General features: G+C 45.0%; 1 protein-coding gene, 1 long non-coding RNA gene and 1 pseudogene across 2 annotated transcripts in view; 1 reads left to right on the top strand and 2 right to left on the bottom strand.

Annotated features, from left to right (window-relative positions):
- Positions 1–5033: 5033 nt before the first annotated feature.
- BHLHE40 (basic helix-loop-helix family member e40) lies at positions 5034–11128 on the bottom strand. Its single transcript, XM_032325834.1, has 6 exons — positions 11023–11128; positions 8939–9282; positions 8701–8770; positions 8338–8445; positions 7267–7390; positions 5034–5956 (listed from the first exon to the last, which is right to left on the bottom strand). The coding sequence occupies exons 2-6, from the start codon at positions 9016–9018 to the stop codon at positions 5100–5102; spliced, it is 1239 nt and encodes a 412-aa protein (XP_032181725.1). The 5' UTR covers positions 9019–9282; positions 11023–11128; the 3' UTR covers positions 5034–5099.
- The window catches only part of LOC116579902, a 45526-nt gene continuing 31433 nt past the window's right edge, over positions 8404–22496 (top strand). The window contains exon 1 of the long non-coding RNA XR_004281447.1: positions 8404–8487. This is a non-coding gene — a long non-coding RNA (uncharacterized LOC116579902). The remainder of the gene's footprint in view (positions 8488–22496) is intronic.
- On the bottom strand, positions 19373–19468 carry LOC116581375 (annotated as a pseudogene).

Below are 22496 nucleotides of genomic sequence, written 5' to 3'. Positions count from 1 at the left end.
GCACCTCTGGGAATTCTGGGTCTCAGGAGAACACGCCGATCCTGTTAACACATAGTCATTATATGAGAGCACTTGGAAACTCAACACATTCTATCTCTTTGAGTCTTGCAGTGGGCTCTAGAGGCCTGAGGAGAAACCCCTCAACAAGGCAAGCTCCCACCTGAGATACCATGCCCATTCCCCAAAGCAAAGTGGCCTCTTGCTTATGCCTCACCAGCCAAGGGCTAGAGAGAAGGGCCAGGGATTGGGAGGGCTGAAGAAAGGGAGAGAGACAGCAGCTGCAGTGGCCTGGTCTCTGCGCCTGCCTAGGTTCCCTTCCAGCGAGAGAGCATGGAACTGAGTTATCTGCCTCCCTCCCTTCAGCAGAGCTGCTTTGACCTGAGTGGTCTACATGCAGCTCCTCCTCCAGGCCTCTCTACCTGTCTCTCTCCTAACCTGAGGAGAGATGTGATAGCTCCAGTCCCACTCCAGAAAATATGACAGAATTTCCTCAAACCCAGGTTCTGGTTCTCAGCGTAGTCAGTCTCTAGCACCAACCCCCCGCCCCCAGGTGACCCCAGATGCATAGGGGGTTAGTTCTTTAACTAGAGAATGGGCCCATTTTTTGCTGTAGAATGGTGTGTGGGGGCATTCGTAAGAAAGCAAAGAGGTAAGCAAATAACTTTACCCCGGGTGTCAGTTATCTACCCACTTGGGAGCATAATACGTACTCCATAGGGCTATTTTGAGGATTAAATGAGTTCATGGCATGTCCAAGCCCAACAGAAGCTTGGTTTAGAAGCAGTTCCATACCAGCGAAAGGGCATGACACTCACTGTCTTTAAATGATGTATCACCCTAGATGAGGCATTTCCTCTCTCTGAGCTCCAGTTGTGTCATCTGTAAAATGGGCATATTAATATCTTTTATCTGTCACAGTTGCTAGAGGAAATAGAGATAATTCACACAAAGTGCTTAATATAGTGCATGGCACGGGGAAAGTACTCAAAATATGGTAGTAACAGTTGTAATTATTACTACTTTTACTTTTATTATTATTACTATCATTGAGGTACAAGGGCAATGTGATTTTGTAGCTAAGCACATAGACATTGGAGCCAAATTGCCTAGGTTTGAATTTACTTCACCAATAGAGCTGTGTGACCTTATGCAAGTTACTTAACCTCTCTGTGCCTACATCTTTTAAAACCATATAAGGGGATTAATAATTATAGCTATCTCATGGAATTGCTACGAGAATTAAATTGTGTGTGAGTGCTTAGAAGAATGCCTGGCAAATTTTAAGTGCTAGGCATGGGTTTGCTGTTAACAGCAGTAGTTCTGTTGCTATTATTATCATTATTATTAACAACCAAACTCTGAAAGCCTTCACCTTGAATCCGATTAAGGAGAGACACAGTGCAACCTATTCACCATTCCACTGATGGCTTAGCAACTGGGAAGCTGTGTGACTTTGGGCAAATTACCTCCCCTTTCTGAGCCCGCTTTTATTGCTCTCCAAAACGCGAGTTGTAATACTACCCATAATGGTGCTTCTAGGTTGTTAGGCTTCATTAACAAGCGATGACCCGTGGGAAGCTTCTAGCTTGTAGTTAATTAGGCCCTTGTCCCAATGCCCTGCCTAAATCCAGCTCCCTACCCCACCCCTTCGGGAGAGCGCTTGGATTCCTTCCTGCTGGGCGCGAGGTTGGTGGGGGGGCGGGGGGGCGAGCAGCGCTACCGGGCGCCCGCTGCCAGGCCCTATTCTGGGGGCCGAGCGATCCCGTGGCCGTGCCAAGCTTCCCCGGGGATCAGGTTTCTGCTGACGCGGTGCCAGGCACGTCTGCTTCCAGGAACCGGCAGCCGCATTTAGCCGCGGGCCGCACATGAAAGGGCTGCAGTCGGAAACGTGACGTTGTGTCAACAGGCGAGGCAGGTCAGCGCTGGGTGAGACCATCCCGGCAGGCCCGGAGGGTCACGCCCTGTCTGAAGGCGGCCAGATCCCCAGCCTCAGCTCCCCTACCTCCTGCCACCTCTCCCCGGCCTCAAAGCCAGCGCTTCACCCCGTCACACTCACACCCCTTTTAAACAGAGGTCCTCTTTGTCCCGAATGGGCTACGGGCTGGGGTGCAAGCCCCTCCTCTCGTCTCCCTGGGAGCCACTTGGAACCTGCAGCAAATGGGCTAGAAGGAAAGGCAAGGGCAAAGGGGGCTGCGGGACAGCGGCTCCGTTCACGGGTGCGTGACGGGGCAGACTCCAGGAGGGGGACTCTGGATCGACTGTTCCGTGACTGAACCCTCAGATGTTTTTTTTAGTTCAGGTTGCACCTCTTCCTTCAGTCTCCACGCTAGTCCTTGAGTTACGGCCCAGGAAAGAGGGGCATGCAAAAGGCCTTTTGCCCTGATTTCAACCACATGTTCCATCCCTGGGAGAAACTTGACTTGTTTAAGTTTTTACCGAAAAAGTCTACCAGAAAAGCCTAGCCATTCACGGAGGCATTTCAAGGATTTCGCAGGCGGGAGACCTGGAGACCCTCAAGAGCTAGGAGGAGGGACTTCCAGAATTTGCCATCTGCTTGCTCTAGGACTTGTGACAAGGGCTCAGAATCTTTATTTTACTTAGTCAAGACCAGGCGTGGAAGGGGATGACAGGCCATCAGTTCATCTCCAGAATCCTGGTGCGGGGCTCTGAACGTGACTCCATGCTGCCCCGGGATCTCTGTGTCTTTCAGAGCATGTGTTCTGCATCTCCCACAGCCCGGCAATGCTCACTCTCACCTCACCTACTGGCTCATTGGGAGACAGGGAAGGTGACGTTTGAAGCAAAGTCATGATGGGCAGGTTGGTGTCTTTGGTGGCTGAGAACTCCCTGGGGGCAGGTGCCCTGCTTAGGCTCCAGATGGACCAGAGTGTTCTGGAAGACTCCAGGTACTTTGGGATCTGAAGCATGGCAGGTATCTGGCCATCAGGACATCCCTCACGGGAAGATGGGGAAAGGCAAAAATACTCGACCAGGTCATTTCCCACGGAATTTATTATTTTTTTTTGGTAAGAGCACTTGACTAAGGAACACCAATATTCATTCATGCACAAACACACCCAACGAGAGGAAGTCCAGGAAGGATGTAGAAAATAATTATGGAATGTTGCCTTCAGCAGCAGTAAGACAGGATATGGCAAATCCATTAGACTTTGCTAGACTCAAAAAAGTTAGACTGGCTTGGCAGAGGTGCTATCCCCAGCAGCAATTATTGCATAATAATCCATTAAATCTTTTCTCCATGTGCCTACCGCTCCAGCAAGCTCCCCAGACCCTATGGCCTAACAATTCCATAATTTCATTTTCTGTCAGGTTCTAAGGACCATGAGAAAAGCAGGCTGGGGCAGGGGGTGGGGGGACAATGTACTTTTTGCCTAACTCTGGAAGGAGGCACAGCGTGACCATGAACTTTTAGCAAACGTTAAAAAAATAAATATTTACCTACAAAATTGACCAAGTTTATTTTGTCTGACCGAATACAAGGCACATAAAAAGCTGAATGAGGTGACACCAAGATTAACTAGTTGTTGCCTCCAGCCAAGAGGGGAGGGCAGGAAGACAGCCCTATTACACGACTGGGGTATTTAGAAGAAAAATGCAGAAGACCATCTTTCTCTTCCACAGGAAAAGGATTATTTTATTAAGTATTTTAAAACAACTACTTAACATTGACTCATAGATAAAAATATTTACAATTTCACACCTTCAGGAAGGCTCCAAAATATAAACACTGTACCTCTCCCTAGAGAAAAAAATTCTTCTCTTCAAAAACAGGAATACATTCATTTTTCTCACTTTGTAGATCAAGTAATTATACAAATAAACATCTGAAACATTTCCTTTTTAATATATTTATATAATATATATTTATAACAGTTTTACAAATAAGGGCAATGACTTTATACCAAAATAAAAACAGGAAAAGAAAAAGTTAAAACACGATCGGCGATCAAGCATAGTGCATTTTGAAAAGCTGGTGCAGGGCTAGCTGGACAAGTCAGGAAACAAGTACTCTGGACCAAAAATAAAACTTCTTTGAAGGAGACAGAATCCTTTTTAGCAATAAGGACACTCCCTATGCCATTGGGCAAGGGGCATTAGCCTGCAGAAAGGATCTTGCTGTGCCAAGAGCTGGTTAGGCCTTTAAGCTAAGCTTGGTGAAAAGGAGTTTTAGGATAGAACTGCAAACCGAGTCTAGCTCTGCTTGTTGAAGGTAGCAATTTGTTACTTGGCTTTATGCATTTTGGGGGTGACTGGAACTTAGGCACCTGCGTTTCTCAGACCCTGCTTTGGTTCCCGGGACAGCATGATTGTTTTCTAGGTGAGACTTAGAAACAGGTACCAGAGGCCCAAGGGACTCCTCCCTCATTCCCTGGCAGCTCAGCTTTACCAGCGGGCCCTTTTCAGTTCCTTATTAAGCTAATCACTATGAAAGCCTGAGTAGGGAACTACATTCTCTTTATTCATCGGAGGCAGGGGGTGGGGAGCAGACCTGTAGAAATCTCCCCAAACCACTACCGTGCTATGCCAGTGTCTGCTACCTCACCACTTAGCAGAAAGCTCCATGCGGCTGCCCTCTCCCCCGTTTGGTGAGTCAGGGCAACAATAAAAGGGAGAAGGGTGGGGTCGTGAGAGCCGGCTAGGAACGGCATTCTGGAAAGCCCTCTTTTGAAAGTACCTTTTTCTTAAAGCCACAGACCTGGCTCCCAAAATGAGGACTGACTCACAGACCAAGACTTTGAAGCTTTTGAAAAATCCAGCTGATTTTTTTCTGTATCTGAGGGGGCTCTTCTCTGGGATGGGGGAAAGCCCAGAGATCTGCTACAATCCCCCCCGCAGAATCTTCTGATGTCAGGCCATCCTTCATATCTTCCCTAGGCCAAAAGGAGCTTTCATGTCCTATAGCGACAACCGAGGCACGTGCACAGACGCGTGCATACACGCACCCCAGATCTTCTCTCCGTGCCTCAGATTATCTCAGCATACATGCTAGAATAATCTTGCTGCGGTCACACTGTTTGTTTGTTTTTTGGAGAGGGGCGGGGGAGTAGGGAGGAAGGAGAGCAGAGCAGCAGGGTCCCCTAGTCTTTGGTTTCTAAGTTTAAAGGGGGGATCTGCTTCAAAGCTTGGAGCAGGGCAGAGGAGTCGATAGCTGGATGGGAAGGCAAGGGAGAAGGGAGTCTCTGGGGCATGAGCAAGGGGGCTGAGATCTTGTCTGGGTTCATGAAACTGGTGAGGGCTGCCGCTGAGGCATTGAGGCCCGGGTATAACACGGGGACGGAGGTGGGATACCAGCACTTCTCCAGCATGGGCAAGTAGGCAGTTGCTGACGGCGGGATCAGATAGAAGGGCAGACAGAAGGGAGGCTGGTGTGGGTGGGGGCCCAGGAACGGGGAGCTGATCAGGTCACTGCCCGTGAAATGGCCTTCATCATCTGAGAGCTGCATTCTGCTCTTTTTTGTTGGGGGTTCTTCAGATTCTTGCTTAATAACACCGATCCTTTCTCCCATGGTGAATCTACGTCCATGATCGCTTTTGAAGTACTGCTGCTCACCACGCAAGTCACCCTTCTCGGATTCTCCTCCGTAGCCACTGTCTGTGTCCGTGTCACTGCCACTCTGCTCCCCACTGGAGTGAGCGAAAGTCCGCTGGATGACCGGCACACAGTTTTTCCCAGGGCCTTCAGAGCCTTTGGCCAGGGAGCTGGGTTTCTCCTTGAAGTCCATGGCTTTGGGAACTGGGTCGGACGGTTTCCTGGAGGTACCCCCCTGCAGCAGCTCTGAGACCACACGGTGAAGGTGGGTGACGAGCTGTGAAGATTTCAGGTCCCGAGTGTTCTCATGCTTGGCCAGGTACTGAAGCACCTCCCGGGCGCACGTCTGGAAGCCTGAGCAGAACATCTCTTGACCTGCTTCAACATTTCTCCCCGACAGCTCACCTGCATCGACACACATCCAAAGGAAGACATTTCAGAAGGCCCCGTGGGGTTCACCCGGATACCTACACCTCAAAGACTGGGTGGGAGCTTTTCTTTTTGCTACTGGCCCTCACTGATTTGTGTTCCTAACTCCGAAAGTAGTATGATCAGAAAAAATTTGGATTATATTGAAAAGTATAAATAATAGAACAAAATATCCTACCACTCGGAGGTAAAATAGAGGAGTTATAATGGTAGCATAATATCCCATCACAGAAACAGAACAAAATTAAGAGAGATGGACTACTTCCCCTCTTGAATTGATAGCTTGTTCCTGAGTTTTCATTATACATGACACAGAACATCCTTGTATGTTTATAACTAGAGTGGATTTGTAGAACATCTGTCTTACCAGAGCCAGACTGGACAAAGACCAGTCACAGAATGAGATAAAGAATAAAAGAACGATGTCACCCAAGTAAGCTTATTTTCGATTGAAAAAGTTGCAGTTGCGCTGGACGCTTCAAATTTCAAAGCTATTTCTAAGCCTTTTCCGCGTGTTCTATCCACAAGCCCCAAGTAATCAGGTATCATCATCTTCCTATTTTCAATGAAGAAACTGGCAGAAGCACCTGCTACATTTTTCTGATTCTCATCATACTAGTCTTGGAAAGAAGGGCAAGAAGAATGGAATGAGGGAGTGGGTAGGAGATTTTCTCCCTGGTCTGTACAGTATTATTTGGAAGGGGTGAAACTAGAAGGTTACAAGGTGACTGTGATTCTCTGGAAGTCGACAGAAACTAATGATGAAACTTCACCGGTTTCATTAGATTGTGCAATTCACCAAGATACCTAGTGGCTATTCAGGGAACCACATGAAATACAGGAAAAGCTCCTGCTGTCATCCTGCCAGGACCATACCACACACAGAGTGATAAGGAAGTAGAGAAACAGGAAGACACTGGGGCATACCCATGATTTATTCTCCAATGAAAGAGGACTAAGACAACCAACTATAAAACACCCACGACACAAATTATAGGTGCCCTGGCATTTTAAACAAGAGGGGGAACATGTCCCAGAACCCAGAAACCCTTAAACCAAAATGCCACAGAAATATTTTACCACTTGACTAATACGTGTTCATGCCAGGTGGCAAGCAGCAGCATTCCAAATGAAAAGTCTGACCTTTTAGGAAAGATAAAATGACATCTCCCCCAACTAACGTGCACAAGCCATTTGTTTTAAGAATGTTTCTTATACCAGATGTTGAGCCCACAGGGTATTTGTGCTACAACTCTCAGGTGATGATAACCAGACTCGGCACTCACCAGCTTGTAAACCACTCTGCAGGGCAATGATTTTCTGCTGCTGCTGGTCAATTAGGTTTGTTAGTGCTTTCACATGCTTCAAGGTAAGTTCCAGAACCACTGCTTTTTCCAAATGACCCAAAGTCTGGAATAAAAAAGAGCCTTAGTCAGCAGGGAGGTCAGAGAAGTCCCACTTCTGGGACATTTATTAGCAATGAGCAGTATCTCTTGGGGGGCGGGGGAGAAATAGCCTTTCCTGACTGACAACAATTCATTTTTAAGTTTGGAGATGACATTTTTAAAAAGTTTGTGTTTGTATACATACATCCACACACTTCTGATTAAAGAATAAAAAACAAGTGTCACTTATCTTTAGAGGCATTTGGGAAGAGGCAGCTACATCAGGAGAAAGCTCTGACAGATACATTTCTCCAGCAGCCACTGCTGACCTGAACTCAGGGGAATCCAGAGATAACATTTCTCTGCAGTGCTGTCAACCTGAGGAGGGACTTCTACTGTGTCTGGCAGCCAAGAGGCTTCCCCTAGCTTCTTTCCTGACACCCTTTCATAACTTTCAGCTCATCTAGGCTTTTTACTTCCTCCTCAAATACTATTTTTCCTTTCCCCAACCAAAGGCTGCCAAGCCAGTAAGCTGTTGCCTACTGCCAAGAAAGAACAGGACATAAAAATCACGCACCCAAACAAGTCCTCTTTATTTTTCAAAAGGGGCAGGGAAGAGAGAAGGGGGTAAATAAAATCTGCGTGTTGCTTGGTTTACCATTTACCAAAGTCAGCAAAACTAAAGAACCCTGAAAATCACCAGAAAGGAAAGCCTTAAACTCTTTGAAAACGAAGGCTAGTTGGGGTTAGAGCCAACTTGGAGAAGTCCAAGCAGTTCTCAGTTCATTGCATGAGGCTGCCAGAAAAATCCCAGGGCTGGGGAAGGGTACCCCAAAAGAGAGCCACCCGCAAGCTCCCAGCCGCCCATCTGGCCTGCAGTTCCCAGTGGAGCCTGCAGGCGGCGAATGAATGACCCCCGCCCTCTCCCTGGGCAGAAGAGCTGGCTTGGAGAGGGGCCAGCTTCTCACTTACTGTAAGTTTGAGATGTTCGGGTAGGAGATCCTTCAGCTGGGCGATACACTCGTTAATCCGGTCACGTCTCTTTTTCTCGATGAGCCGGTGCGGCAGTTTGTAGGTCTCCTGCAAGGCGCACGGCGGGGCGGTGGGCGCCAGAGGAAGCGGGTGAGAAGCCCCTCTCTCCCCCACCCGCGACTCCTTTAGAGTTGGGACCGCGGAGTCACACGCAGAACCACTTTCTGCCCCTTCTAGTCCAAGCCATTTCATAGAAGCACCGAACCCACCCCTTGCATTGCCCGGCGAAGCTCAAAGTGAGAAAACTTTTCTTAGAACAGCGCGCGCCAGGGGCTGGGGTCCCGAGGGGCGCGGTATTCTTACCTTGCTATCCTCGCTCCGCTTTATTCCCCGCCTCGATTTGTACACTTGGTACATGTGGGCAAAATCCATCCTGCAGGGAGAGGGGCCAGGTAGGGTCTTGACTTTGCGTGCGCATAGGCTGCAAGAGCCCTGGCGAGTAAAAGCCCCCCGGATGCGCCCAGAACGGCTCTGAGTTGAGAGCGGCGCAGAACGCAGGGCTGGAGCTGAGGCTTGAAGGGGCCGGGGAGTACCAACTTACCCAGGTAGGTCTCCGGGCTCCAGTCCTGGAGCTTTGGGCAGGCAGGCGGGGGGCGGTTGCGCGCTGGGGATCCGCTCCATGGCGCGGCGAGCCGGGGCCACTGTGCACTCCTGTCTGCAGTAGCGGAACGTCGGGGTGAGCACGGTCCTGCAAGGGGCTTCACGGGGGTGATGGGGGGTGTCTCTCCTCAAGGGTTCCTCTGAGTCTGAGCTCTCTGAAATCCGCTTGAGCTGCCGGGCGCTGCGGCTTTGAGGTTCTGCTTCAGTTGGGGGCGTGCATGGTGTCCCCGCGGCCTCTGGCTCCAGCTCTGCGCACAGACTGGCGGTGTGTGCTCCCTGCGCCGTCTGCGCGGTGCGAGCCAAGTGAATGAGAAGTGGGGCGGGCGGGGAGGCGGGAGGGAGCTCGGAGGGGGGGGGGCCGGCTAGGGCGGAGGGGGGATGGGGGGGCGAACTGAGGAGTAATAGAGAGGCTGCGGGCTGGGTTAAATGGGAGCGAGTGGGTGGGTTGGAGCTACGTGTTCTACCCTGTGACTCCAGGCACGTCTGGCCGCTGCCAGGGAGGGAAGGAGCGACCTGCCCGCCCTCCCCCGGCTTCATCACATGAGTCTCACGTGTTGGACAACGCTCCCGCGACTGCGAGGGAGCCCCCCCCAACCCCGGCCCCCAGGTGTCTGCGGCTGCGGCTGCCTTTCCCCGAAGAGGGGGTGGCAGCATGGCCTGGGTCCTGCCCAACCTGGTGGGGGGCGCGGAAGCTGGAAGGGGCCGGGGAGGCGCTGGGGCCGGGTAGGGGGGAGGTTTGGTAACGTGGGCGAACCTGCCCCAGGGAAATGAAGTAAGTTCCCGTCTCCTGGGAGGGAACGGGGGAGGACGGATCCGCCCGCGTCTGACTCAAGCCGGGAGAGGAATATCCCCTCGCTCGCTCCAGCCCAACCCTCTTCCTCCTCCCCCGCCCGGCCGGCTCCGAGGAACCAGCGCGCAGCGGAGGGAGTCGCCCGGCCCCCCTGCCCTCCCCAGAGGCTGGTGTTTCTTTCCGTCCCGGCTTCCCCGCCCCCACCCCTCAGCCGGGCGTCCAGGAATTGCCCGCCGTGGGGAGGGGCCGAGGGGCGGGGCGGATGTCACCCCATGGGAAGCGGGCTGGCAGCCAAGCGCAGGGGCAGCCGAGGCCGCCGCCGAGCACGCTGCGCGCACCTGACCGCTGAGCGTGTGCGCCACCGGCCCCTCGCTCCCCCCTCGCTCCGCTCCTGGTTAAAGCCTGCTGGCCGGCGGGTGCCCTCTTGCGCCCCCGCCCCCGTGTATCCCAGTGCCCACTTTAACCCCACTTGGGTTAGTCCGGCACCGAAAGACACCGGGCGCGGTGCCCTGCGTTTCCCCTCCCTACCCTGTCCCCTCCAGAGCAGAGGCTCCCGGGTCGCCTCCCCTCCGGCTGCAACGTTACACAACTGCGGCGGCGACGCCTGCCCTGCAGCAGCACGGGGCGTGACGCTTCACGTGGCCACAGCTCGGGCCACAGGGCCTCCGCCTGCGAGTCCCTCTCCGCCGCCGGTGGGACCCAGGCCCCGGGGACGCACTGTGCCCGCCGTGGTGGGCTGTCTCCTCGCCTACCAGGAACTTGGGCGGCGCTGTTGGCGGTCTGCACCCGGGGCGGGAGGGAGGAGAGAGTCTAGAAAAAACTATCTGTCCATCATACTGAAATTTTAGCGTTCATTCAGTGGATACACATCAGCTGAGCCCCCTCCAGGGTGCCGGGCGTAGTGACCGTTGCTAGAGCTACTGTGGGGAATCAAACAGATTCTGCCCTTGAATTTACAGGAACCTCTGGCAAGAGCATAAATTGGGCAACGAGGGGAAGACAGCCCTGGGAAAATTATATAGATGCCACTGGCTGACAGGGGAAAAAAAAAAAAGATGTTTGCTTTGTTTTGTTTCAAAATTTATTTAATACGGACTAAAATGCGTGGGAAGAGAAGGAGGAAGAAGCTAACCCACTGCCCTGAGCTTGGGGCAGAAACGCCTCCCCCAAGCAGCCCCAGATCTCCGCAAAGCGCGGGCGGGGGGTGGCGGCGCGCGCGGAGGGGGGGCACTTACCTCCCCCGGCAGAGTCCGGTCTGTGTGACCTTCTAACTCAGCCTGGAGCAGGGAAAACAGCTGAAACTCCAAGCCCGCGGTGTGAGCCGCGCTGATGCAGTCAGAGGAGGGAGCCAGTGGAAATTCATGACTAAAATAAGGCCTGGCTGGGGATTTCACTGACCTCTGCGCTGCCCTGCCCTGCAAGTTCGGGGAGTTGAGAGATGACTGTAAGCGGTTCCCACCGCGCCTCGGGTCAGTCACCCCGATGCTGAGTGGCCTGGCTGTGGGGAAGGATTGGAAAAAAATTAAAAAAAAAAAAAAAACCCAAAATGGGGTCGCCCCTGGGACTGGGTGAAGCTTCGCCTCGGGCGCAATTTGGGGGCTGTCAGTCTTAATTGGCAGTGACCTTGACAACCTAGAGAACTGGGATTCACACTTTGACCAAACTGGGAGTGGATTTCCTTCAGGTCGCTTTGGAGAGCTCCCACTTCCTGTTTATGTTTCACAAGCGTCGAACTCATTAGCAAGTGTGAGAAATGCCTCCTTTTCTAAGTGCTAACTGGTGTGACCTCTCTTGGGGGCTCAGGGATTCTTCCCTCCCAGAATGTACTTTTGCTGGTTTCTGTTATCAGCCATCTCTAGGGAGGGAATGACTGCACCGCAACTTCCTGCTGGGAGGTAGGCACAGAACCACAGGGGAAGGAGGGGACCCGCCGGTCCGGGTTTGTGCTTTCAATCTAGGGCGACCTGCTTCATTGTGCGACTTAAATAAGGGTGAAGGATTGTCATGACTGCACCAAAACCCCAGTTCCACCAGGAAAGAAGCACGGTGGGAGGAAGGAACACATGTCCCTGAACTGTCATATACCCTGCTCCCTCCCATGCCAGACAAGAACGCAAACATTTCGGCTCCCATGGCCCAATGTCATTCTTAGAATGCTTTGATGTTATCAGTACTTTTTGTCTTTACCTGTTCTACAATTGGAAATAACAAAAGGTCTGCCTTTCCTGCTTTTTGTTTCAAATGTGTTCTCAAGCTTCAAGAAACACCTCTAAATAGAAAAAGAAAGAAAAGAATCTCCACCCTATCAAAGTTCTCTTGTCTCCAGATTTTATATATTTTATACCAACTGGTCCATTTTTCTTTTCTCAGTAGCTTGTGATTATTTTTTCATTAATTTAAACAAAAATAATTCCTTCCCAACCTGCATCTTTCCACCCTGAAGAGTCTTAAAATTTCACTGTCATCTTTGTAGATACTTGTTTAATGCTGTTTTATTTTTTAGATTGTCCATAAAAACTTTGTCTATGTTAATTCATTTAGTCCTCACCACCACCTTATAAGGCAGGTATTAGTCATTTTTACATCATTTAACACATTTATTGAGAACCACTATGTGCCAGGTGCTGAATTGGGTCCTTGGAGTATATGTGTTCTCTTAAGGAAACTGAGGCTCAGGGAGGTTAACTAACCTGCCCCAGGTTATGTAGCCTGAGATTAGATCTGGAACTAGACCCTAGGTTTATTTGGCTCCTAAGCTGGTACTCTTAATCATTATACTTTTGGCTGCCTGGTAAGGTTATATGAGTTGTGCACTGTTCAACTCCAGGGGGAGCCATTCACATCATAGTCTGTGAGAGCACCCTCTAGAGTTGTGCATTTTAGCACTGAGCCGCTGCACTGGGTAATTCTGATGTTTTGTAGCCTGTTCTGTGTTTTGTTTAAGTATAGAGAGAACATAATTTTGTACAGGAAGGACAGGATTTTCCTTTTCTTTTCCTACTGAGACTCAGGATTTTGAAGGTCTGATGCTGTGTGTTGGGGAGAGTCTATAGTGTTACCTGGTGCCTTCCCATGTAGGAAGTTAGAGCTCACCGCCCCCTGCATGTACCCATACCTTTCTTGCTCAGATAGCATTTTTTGCCTATTTATGGATCCTCAGGAAATTTTTTTATCACATTTCACATATCACATTTTTATATATCATGATCCAGCAAACACACACAAACACATACAATTTAAGTGCATTTAAGGATAGGGCAGCCAAGTCCTGATGGGGTTGTAGCAATAAGCCACCACTACCCTCTCTCTCTTACTCCTGGGTAACCACTGATCACTTAAAGAAAAACAAACCTTTTAGGAAGAAGTCAGCTCAATGCATTTCAGGCAAAAAGTTTATAAAACAGAGCTGGATGGCTCAGTTGGTTAAATGTCTGCCTTCAGCTCAGGTTGTGATCTTGGGTTCCTAGGACAGAGCCCAGTATGGGCTCCCTGCATGGGCACCCTGATCAGCAGGAAGTCTGCTCCTCCCTCTCTCGCTCTGCCCCTCCCTCCTGCTCTAGTGCATGCATGCACTCTCTCAAATAAAATCTTCAAAAAAATTTTTATAAAATAATATCTCCTTGATATGTGAATTCTGATATTTTCTAGTCTAGTCAATTTTATTTAAAAATATTCTGATCTTGGGGTTCCTGGGTGGCTCAATTGGTTGGGTGGCCAACTGTGGATTTTGGCTCAGGTCATAATCCCAGGGTCCTGGGACCAAGCCCCAGGACAGGGTCTGGGCTCAGTGGGGAGACTGCTTAAGGATTCTCATTCTCCCTCTCCTTCTGCCCCTTCCCCTGCTTGCATGCCCACATGCTCTCCCTCTCTCTCAAATAAATATATAAAAATCTTAAAATATATATTTTGGTCTTTACTTGATAAATTGATTTTACAACCCACCAGTAAATCCTGACCTACAATTTGAAAACGTGTTCTCTCCACTAGAGATAGTGTTGTACTTTTAGCTTGTTCCCACCAGAAAGAAATCAATAGCATTTGTACACTTGAAGATCTTTAAAATCACTTATAAAAATGTTAAATAAGACTGGGGCACCTGGGTGGCTTAGTTGGTTAAGCCTCTGCCGTTGGCTCAGGTCATGATCCCAGGGTCCTGGGTCCGAGCCCCACATCGGGCTCTCTGCTCAGTGGGGAGCCTGCTTCCCCCCACCATACTGCCTCACTCTCTGCTTACTTGTGATCTCTGTCTGTTAAATAAAAAAATAAAATCTTCAAAAAAAAGTTAAATAAGACTGCTGGCCTGGTTGAATTCAATGTTATTAATGTCTCTATTAATCCTTGCCTTATGCTCAAATGTAGAAGAAAAATATTCAGAGTTTCATCAATACATATAATGTTATATGTTGGAGAAATGTAGTTCCTTCATTTAGCTGAGGATGTTTTCTTCTAATGTTAGATCTCTGAGAGAGTTTATCATGAAAAGATGTTAAAGTTGTCAAATGCTTTTCCTGCATCAAATAAACACTCATGTTTTTTCTTTCATTTTGTTACCATCATGACTTACAGTCTTTTCAATGTTATACCAACCTTGAATTCCTGAAAATAAGCCTATCTTGATCAATGTATTATCCTTATTTTTATTGCTAGATTTGATCTGGTAGTATTTGCTAGGGATTTTTGTGTCTATGATTGTGAAGGGTATACATCTGTAGTTTTTCTTTTCTTGTAGTCTTTGTTAGGTTTCCATGTCACAGCAGTGCTGGCCTTATAAAACAAGTTGGGAAATTTTTCTCCTTTTTTCTGAAAGAGCTTAGGTAGGATTTGGTACTATTTCTTTCCTAAGCAATAGGAAAAGCTGGCTGGGCCTGGAATTTTCTTCAGGGTAAGGTTTTTACTATGTATACATTTTCTGTAACAGAAGTTAGACATTTAAAATTTTTATTTTTGGGAATAAAAAAGTGCCTGGGTGGCTCAGTTGGTTAAGCATCTGCCTTTGGCTCAGGTCATGATTCCAGGGTCCTAGCATGGAGCCCTGGCTCCAGATCAGCAGGGAGTCTGCTTCTCTTTCTCCCTCTGCCCCTCTCCCCACCCCATGCAACCTCTCTCTCTCTGTCTCAAATAAATAAAATCATGGGTGCCTGGATGGCTCAGATGGTTAAGCGTCTGCCTTTGGTTCAGGTCATGATACCGGGATCCTGGGATCGAGTACTGCATTACTCTGCAGGGAGCCAGCTTCCCTCTGCCTCTCTCCGTCTCTCATGAATAAATAAACAAAATCTTTAAAAAAAATTTTTTTTAAATAAAATCTTTAAAAGAATAAAAATACAATATTTATTCTTTTCTCAGTTCTGGTAATTTTTGTTTTTTAAGGAATTTGTCTATTTCATTGAAATTTGTTAATATATTGGTAAAAAGTTTTATCCCTCTAATGTCTGTATAATCTAAAGATATAAACACTTTCTATTCTTTTAAATATCTTTGGTTAATTTGTGTGGGTTTTTTTTCTTGATCATCTTGCTAAGAGTTATATTAATTGTATTCATTTTGCAAATATCCAAATTTTGATTTTGTTTTGATTTTCTCAATTGTTCATTTTAAAGTTGATCAATTTTCTTTCTTATTTTTCTTATTCCCTTTCTTCTAGCTATTTTGCATTTAATTTGTTCTGATGTTTCTGGTTTCTTGTGGTATAAGGTAATAACACTGATTTTAAACCTTTCTTCTTACAAGTATTTAAAGCTAAGATTTTTCCTGTGAAAGCCTTGCTTTCACAGAACCCCACAATATGGGGTATTTGTATTTTACTTATTATTCAGGTCAAAATATGTCCTAATAGTTATTATCAGTTTTCTTTGATTCATGGGTTATTTTCGAAGGTATTGTTTAATTCCCAAATATGTGCAAATTTTCTAGAAACCCTTTTTCTTTTTGTTTTGAAATAACTATAGAATCGTAGAAAGTTACAAAAATAATAGAAGTTCCATGTACCCTTTACTCAGTTTCCCCCAGTGGTACCATTTTCCATGACTATCATACAATATTAAAACAAGGAAATGAATATGGGTACAATCCAGATAGTTCTTGGATTTTCACCCATTTTACTTGCACTCACTTGTGTGTGTCTGTATATGTATAGTTGTATGCGGTTTTATCACATGTGTAGATTACTGTAACTACTGTCACCATCAAGATGCAGAACTGTCCTACACTACAAAGTCCCATCATGAAACCCCTTTATAATCATACCAGTTCCTTTCCCCTCTCCTATCTCTAATATCTGGCAACCAGTAATCTGTTCTCCATCTCTGTAATATTATCATTTTAAGCATATTGTAAAAATGGAATCATATAGTCGTAATCTTTCGAGATTGAAACATTTTTTCCACTCACCGTAATCTCTTGAGATCTATCCAACTGGTCACATGTATCAATAGTAAGTTTTGATGAGTCGTGTTCCTTGATGTCTCTGTGCCATGATTTATTTACCCATTCACCCACTGAAGGGCAGTGGAGTTGTTCTAGGTTTCTGTGATTATAAAACTACTGTGAACACTTTTCTACATGTTTTGGGTGGACATGTTTTTTCTCTGAAATAAATCCTGCACCATATGATAATGTACATTTGCAAAGAAACTGACCAACTGTTTACAGGAGAGGCTATCCCATTTTACCTTCACAATTGCAATTTATGAAAGATCTAGTTTCTCTTTATCTGTACCCACATTTGCTATTGTTACTGTTGTTTTTTTTTTAAGGATTCTTATTTATTTGTGTGTGAGAGAGAATACCAACACGGGGAGGGGCAGAGGGAGAAGCAAACTCCCTGCTGAGCAGGGAGCCCCCTGCGGGACTCCATGCACGGACCCTGGGATCATGACCTGAGATGAAAGCAGACACTTAACTGATGGAGCATCCCAGCTATTGTCACTATTTTTAACTTGATCTTGTCCAGATAAGTGTATAATGCCAGGTATCTTTTCATGCTGGTTTCTAATTTACTACTATTGGGTCAGAAGATATAATCTATTGGATTTTAATTCTTTGAATTTATTAAGATCTCTTTCATTACCCAGAATATAGTCTATCTTGAATGTTCTCTGTGGGTTTGAAATCATGCATATTCTGTGGTTGGATGCAATATTTTTATTAAGTTGGTATTTTATCAAGTTGGTTACAGTGCTGTTCACATATGCCTTTTACTAATTTTTTTCCCCTCTCTGCATCCTAAAATTAGAGACAGAAGTATTAAAATCTCTCCAAGTATGAATGAAGAGTTGTCCATTTGTGTCATTTTTCTTTATGCATTTTGGAACTCTGTTCTTAGTTGCAAGTGCATTTAGGATTGACCTGTCTTGATGATTTTATTCTCTTATCATTAAATTTTTCCCTCTTTCCTTATAGCATTATTCTTATGCTAAAGTCCAGTATTCTTCTTCTCTCTTTGTCTGATATTAATAATACAGCCACACTGGCTTTTGTTGTTATTGCTGTGTTTTAAGTAGGCTCCTTGCCTGATGTGGAACTTGAACTCACAATCCTGAGATCAAATCACATGCTCTAGCAACTAAGCCAGCCAGCTACCTCTACACTGGCTTTTTTATACTCGTGTTTGCATGATACATTTGTTTCTACTCTTATGCATGAAACATTTGTTTCTACTCTTACGCTTTTCAACCTATGCCTTTATAATTGAATTGTACCTTATAAAACCACATGTTGTTGGATCTTGCTTTTATATCGTGACAATCTTTGCCTTTTTATCACAGAGTTTAATATATTTATATTTGAGGTAATCATTAATATAGTTGGGTTGAAATCTCCCATCTTGATATCTATTTTTTCTACATACCCCATTTATTCTTTGTTTCTGTTTCTACTTTCCTACCTTCTTTTGGGTATATTGCATTTTAAAATCATTCCACTTTATCTCCTTTTTAAAAGTATACTTCTTTGTAGTATATTCTAGTGGCTGTTTGTGAGCAATGGTTCTTAAACTTTACATGTATTACAAAGCAGCTGGAAGTCTTATTAAAACATGGTTTTCTGGGCCATATCCTCAAAGTTTCTTACTGAATAGGTCTGTGACAGAGGTCAAAAACTTGCATGTCTGATAAGTTCTCAGATGCAATTAATGATGTATGTCTGGGTACTATACTTTGGTGATCTCTGCCCTAAAGATTATACTCTATATCTTTAAGTTATCTCTATCTACGTTCAAATAATATGCTGAAAAATACTATTATATAATTTTACAGATATGTAAGAACCTTACAGCAGTATAATTCTATTTATTCCTCCTCTTAACCTTGGTGCTCTTGTTGTTTGTATTTTACTTCTGCATAAATTATAAAGATTTATATATAGCTTTAAACACTAAATAGTATTTTTAAATATCATGCATATGGATAAAAAGATATAGATGTAGATATATTACTTTAAAAAGGGCTTCAAAGGGGTGCCTGGGTGGCTGAGTTGGTTAAGCATCTGCCTTCAGTTCAGGTCATGATCCCAGGGTCATGGTATTGAACCTCACATCGGGATCCCTGCTCAATGGGAAGTCTGCTTCTCCCTCTCCCTCTGTGATCTCTCTTGTGCTCTCTCCTCCCCCAAAATAAATAAATCTTTAAACATTTTTTTAAAAATAAAAGGCCTTTGGGGTGCCTGGGTGGCTCAGTGGGTTAAAGCCTCTGCCTTGGGCTCAGGTCATGATCCCAGGGTCCTAGAATCGAACCCCGCATCGGGATTTCTGCTCAGCAGGGAGCCTGCTTCCTCCACTCTGCCTGCCTCTCTGCCTACTTGTGATCTCTGTCTGTCAAATAAATAAATAAAATCTTTAAAAAAAAAGAAAAAGGTCTTTAACATTTACCCATCTATTTACCCTTTCTGGTGCTCTTCACCTTTTGCAGATCTGAGTTTCCTTCTGATATCCTTTCTGTTCTAAAATGTTCGTGTTAGCTTTTCTTGTAGTATTGGTCTGCTGCAGATGAATTCTCGCAACTTTCGTCTGTCTGAAAATGAATTTATGAATTTATCTCACCTTCATTTTTGAAGCATATTTTCACTGGTTATGAAATTCTAGTTTGATGATGTTTTTCTTAGCACTTTAAGGGTATTCTATTGTCTTCTGGCCTCCACTGATTCTAGTGAAAAGTCAGCAGTTATTTCTATCATCAGCCCCTTAAGCTTCTATCTATTTATCCCCTTTCAGATTTACCACTTCCCATTGCTTTTCGGCAATTTTGCTCTGATTTATTTAGGTGTGGCTTTCTCTGTTTTTATTCTACTTGGGGTATGCTGAGTTTCTTGGTTCTGTAAGTTGATATTTTTCATCAGTTTTGCTAAGTCTTAGCTGACAAAGCCTCAATGATTTCTTCTGTCATGTTATCTCTTATTTCTGAGACACAATTTACACATTAGGTTTTTGAAATTAGCCCCAACCCGGTCAAATTCTCAGTTTCCTCTGCTCTTGAGACTGCTACTAAGCTCATATAATGAACTTATTATTATTTTTTTTTTTTACTATTTTTTTCACTTTGAGCAATACCGTTTCCTCCGCGAAGTGCGGCAGCTCACGGCGAAACCGCATAAAATATGGAACGCTTCACGAATTTGCGTGTCATCCTTGCGCAGGGGCCATGCTAATCTTCTCTGTATCGTATAATGAACTTATTTTTTAAAAAATTTTTTATTAGCATATACCCCAGGGGTACAGGTCTGTGAGTCGTCAGGCTTACACACTTCACAGCACTCACCATAGCACATACCGTCTCCACTGTCCATAACCCAACCACCCTCTCCATAACCCCCTCCTGCCCCAAACCTCAGTTTGTTTTGTGAGATTAAGAGTCTCTTATGGTTTGTCTCCCTCCCAATCCCATCTTGTTTCATTTATTCCTTCCCTACTCCCAAATCCCGCACTTTGCCTTTCAAATTCCCCATATCAGGGAGATCATGAGATAATTGTCTTTCTCTGATTGACTTATTTTGCTCAGCATAATACCCTCTAGTTCCATCTCATTGTGGCAAATGATGAGATTTAATTTCTTTTGATGGCTCCTTAGTATTCCATTGTATATATATACCATATCTTCTTTATTCATTCATCTGTTGATGGACATCTAGGTTCTTTCCATAGTTTGGCTATTTTGGACATTGCTGCTATAAACATTTGGGTGCATGTACCCCTTTGGATCACTACATTTGTATCTTTAGGGTAAATACCCAGTAGTGTGATTGCTGGGCCGTAGGGTAGTTCTATTTTCAGCTTTTTGAGGAACCTCTATGCTGTTTTCCAGAGTGGCTGCACCAGTTTGCATTCCCACCAATAGTGTAGGAGGGTTCCTCTTTCTCCGCATCCTCACTAACATCTGTTATTTCCTGACTTGTTAATTTGAGCCATTCTGACTGGCATGAGGTGGTATCTCATTGTGATTTTGATTTGTATTTTCCTGTATTTTGTATTTGTATTTTCCTGAGTGATTTGGAACACTATTTCATGTGTCTATTGGCCATCTGGGTGTCTTCTTTGCAGGAATGTCTGTTCATGTCCTCTGCCCATTTCTTGATTGGATTATTTGTTCTTTGGGTGTTGAGTTTGATAAATTCTTGATAGATTTTGGATACTAGCCCTTAATCTGATATGTCATTTGCAAATATCTTCTCCCGTTCTGTCAGTTGTCTTTAGTTTTGTTGTCTGTTTCCTTTGCTGTGCAAAAGCTTTTGATCTTGACAAAGTCCCAGTTGTTCATTTTTGCCCTTGTTCCCCTTGCCTCTTGTGATGTTTCTAGGAAGAAGTTGCTGTGGCTGAGGTGGAAGGGGTTGCTGCCTGTGTTCTCCTCAAGGATTTTGATGGATACCTGTCTCCCGTTGAGGTACTTCGTCCATTTTGAGTCTATTTTTGTGTGTGGTGTAAGGAAATGGTCCAGTTTCATTTTTCTGCATGTGGTTTTCCAATTTTCCCAACCCCATTTGTGAAGAGACTGTCTTTTATCCATTGGACATTCTTTCCTGCTTTGTCAAAGATTAGTTGACCATAGAGTTGAGGGTCTGTTTCTGGGGCTCTCTGTTCAGTTCCATTGACCTCTGTGTCTTTTTTTTTTTTTTTTTTTTTTTTTTGCCAGTACCGTACTGTCTCAATAATAACAGCTTTGTTATAGAACTTGAAGTCCGGAATTGTGATGCCACCAACTTTGGCTTTCTTATTCAACATTCCTCTAGCTATTCAGGGTCTTTTCTGGTTCCATATAAATTTTAGAATTATTTGTTCCATTTCTTTGAAAAAAATGGGTGGGATTTTGATAGGGATTGCATTAAATGTGTAGATTGCTCTAGGTAGCATAGACATTTTCACAGTATTTGTTCTTCCATTCCATGAACATGGAATGTTTTTCCATTTCCTTGTGTCTTCCTCAGTTTCTTTCATGAGTGCTTTATAGTTTCCTGAGTACAGATTCATTGCCTCTTCGGTTAGGTTTATTCCTAGGTTATCTTATGGTTTTGGGTGCAGTTGTAAATGGGATTGACTCCTTCATTTCTCTTTCTTCTGTCTTGCTGTTGGTGTATAGAAATGCAACTGCTTTCTGTGCATTGATTGTATATTCTGACACTTTACCGAATTCCTGTACAAGTTCTAGCAGATTTGTAGTGGAGTCTTTTGTGTTTTCCACATAAAGTACCATATTGTCTGCAAAGAGTGAGAGTTTGAATTATTCTTTGCCTATTTGGACGCATTTTATTTCTTTTTATTGTCTGATTGCTTAGGCTAGGACTTCTAGAACTATGTTGAATAGCAGTGATGATAGTGGACATCCGTGCTGTGTTCCTGACCTTAGGGGGAAAGATGTCAGTTTTTCCCCATTGAGAATGATATTCGCTGTGGGGTTTTCGTAGATGGTTTTAGTGATATTAAGGTAGGTACCTTCTATCCCCACTATGTGAAGAGTTTTGATCAAGAAAGGATGCTGTACTTTGTCAAATGCTTTTTCAGCATCTATTAAAAGTATCATATTGTTCGTGTTCTTTCTTTTATTAATCTATTATATCACATTGATTGATTTGCAAATGTTGAACCAACCTTGCAGCCCTGGAATAAATCCTGCTTGATCGTGGTGAATAATCTTTTTAATGTACTGTTGGATCCAATTGGCTAGTATTTTGGTGAGAATTTTTCATCTGTGTTTGTCAAGGATATTGGTCTGTCATTCTCCCTTTTGATGGGGTCTTTGTCTGGTTTTTGAATCAAGGTAATGCCGGCCTCATAAAATGAGTTTGGAAGTTTGCCTTCCATTTCTATTTTTTTGGAACAGTTTCAGGAGAATAGGAATTAATTGTTCTTTAAATATTTAGTATAATTCCCCTGGGAAGCTGTCTGGCCATGGCTCTTGTTTGTTGAGAGATTTTTGATGACTGCTTCAATCTCCTTACTGGTTATGGGTCTGTTCAGGTTTTCTCTTTCTTCCTGGTTCAGTTGTGGTAGTTTATATATCTCTAGGAATGCATCCATTTCTTCCAGATTGTCAAATTTGTTGGTGTATAGTTGCTCATAATATGTTCTTATAATTATTTATACTAATTTGGTGTTGGTCGTGATCTCTCCTCTTTAATTCATGATTTTATTAATTTGGGTCCTTTCTTGTTTCTTTTTGAAAAGTTTGGCCAGGGGTTTATCAATCTTATTAATTCTTTCAAAGAACCAGCTCCTAGTTTCATT

The sequence above is a fragment of the Mustela erminea genome, chromosome 1 (genome assembly GCF_009829155.1).
Source record: "Mustela erminea isolate mMusErm1 chromosome 1, mMusErm1.Pri, whole genome shotgun sequence".
Classification (NCBI taxonomy): Eukaryota; Metazoa; Chordata; class Mammalia; order Carnivora; family Mustelidae; genus Mustela; species Mustela erminea.
The sequence above is the reverse complement of the archived record's forward strand: the minus strand, read 5'-3'. Positions and strand labels throughout refer to the sequence as shown.

Coding starts and splice junctions, on each gene's coding strand:
- BHLHE40 (XM_032325834.1), bottom strand. CDS start 9,018: ATGGAGCGGATCCCCAGCGCGCAACCGCCCCCCGCCTGCCTGCCCAAA. Junction 8,771..8,938: donor GAGCCCGGAGACCTACCTGG/GTAAGTTGGTAC, acceptor CTCTCCCTGCAG/GATGGATTTTGCCCACATGT. Junction 7,391..8,337: donor CCGAACATCTCAAACTTACA/GTAAGTGAGAAG, acceptor TTTTTATTCCAG/ACTTTGGGTCATTTGGAAAA.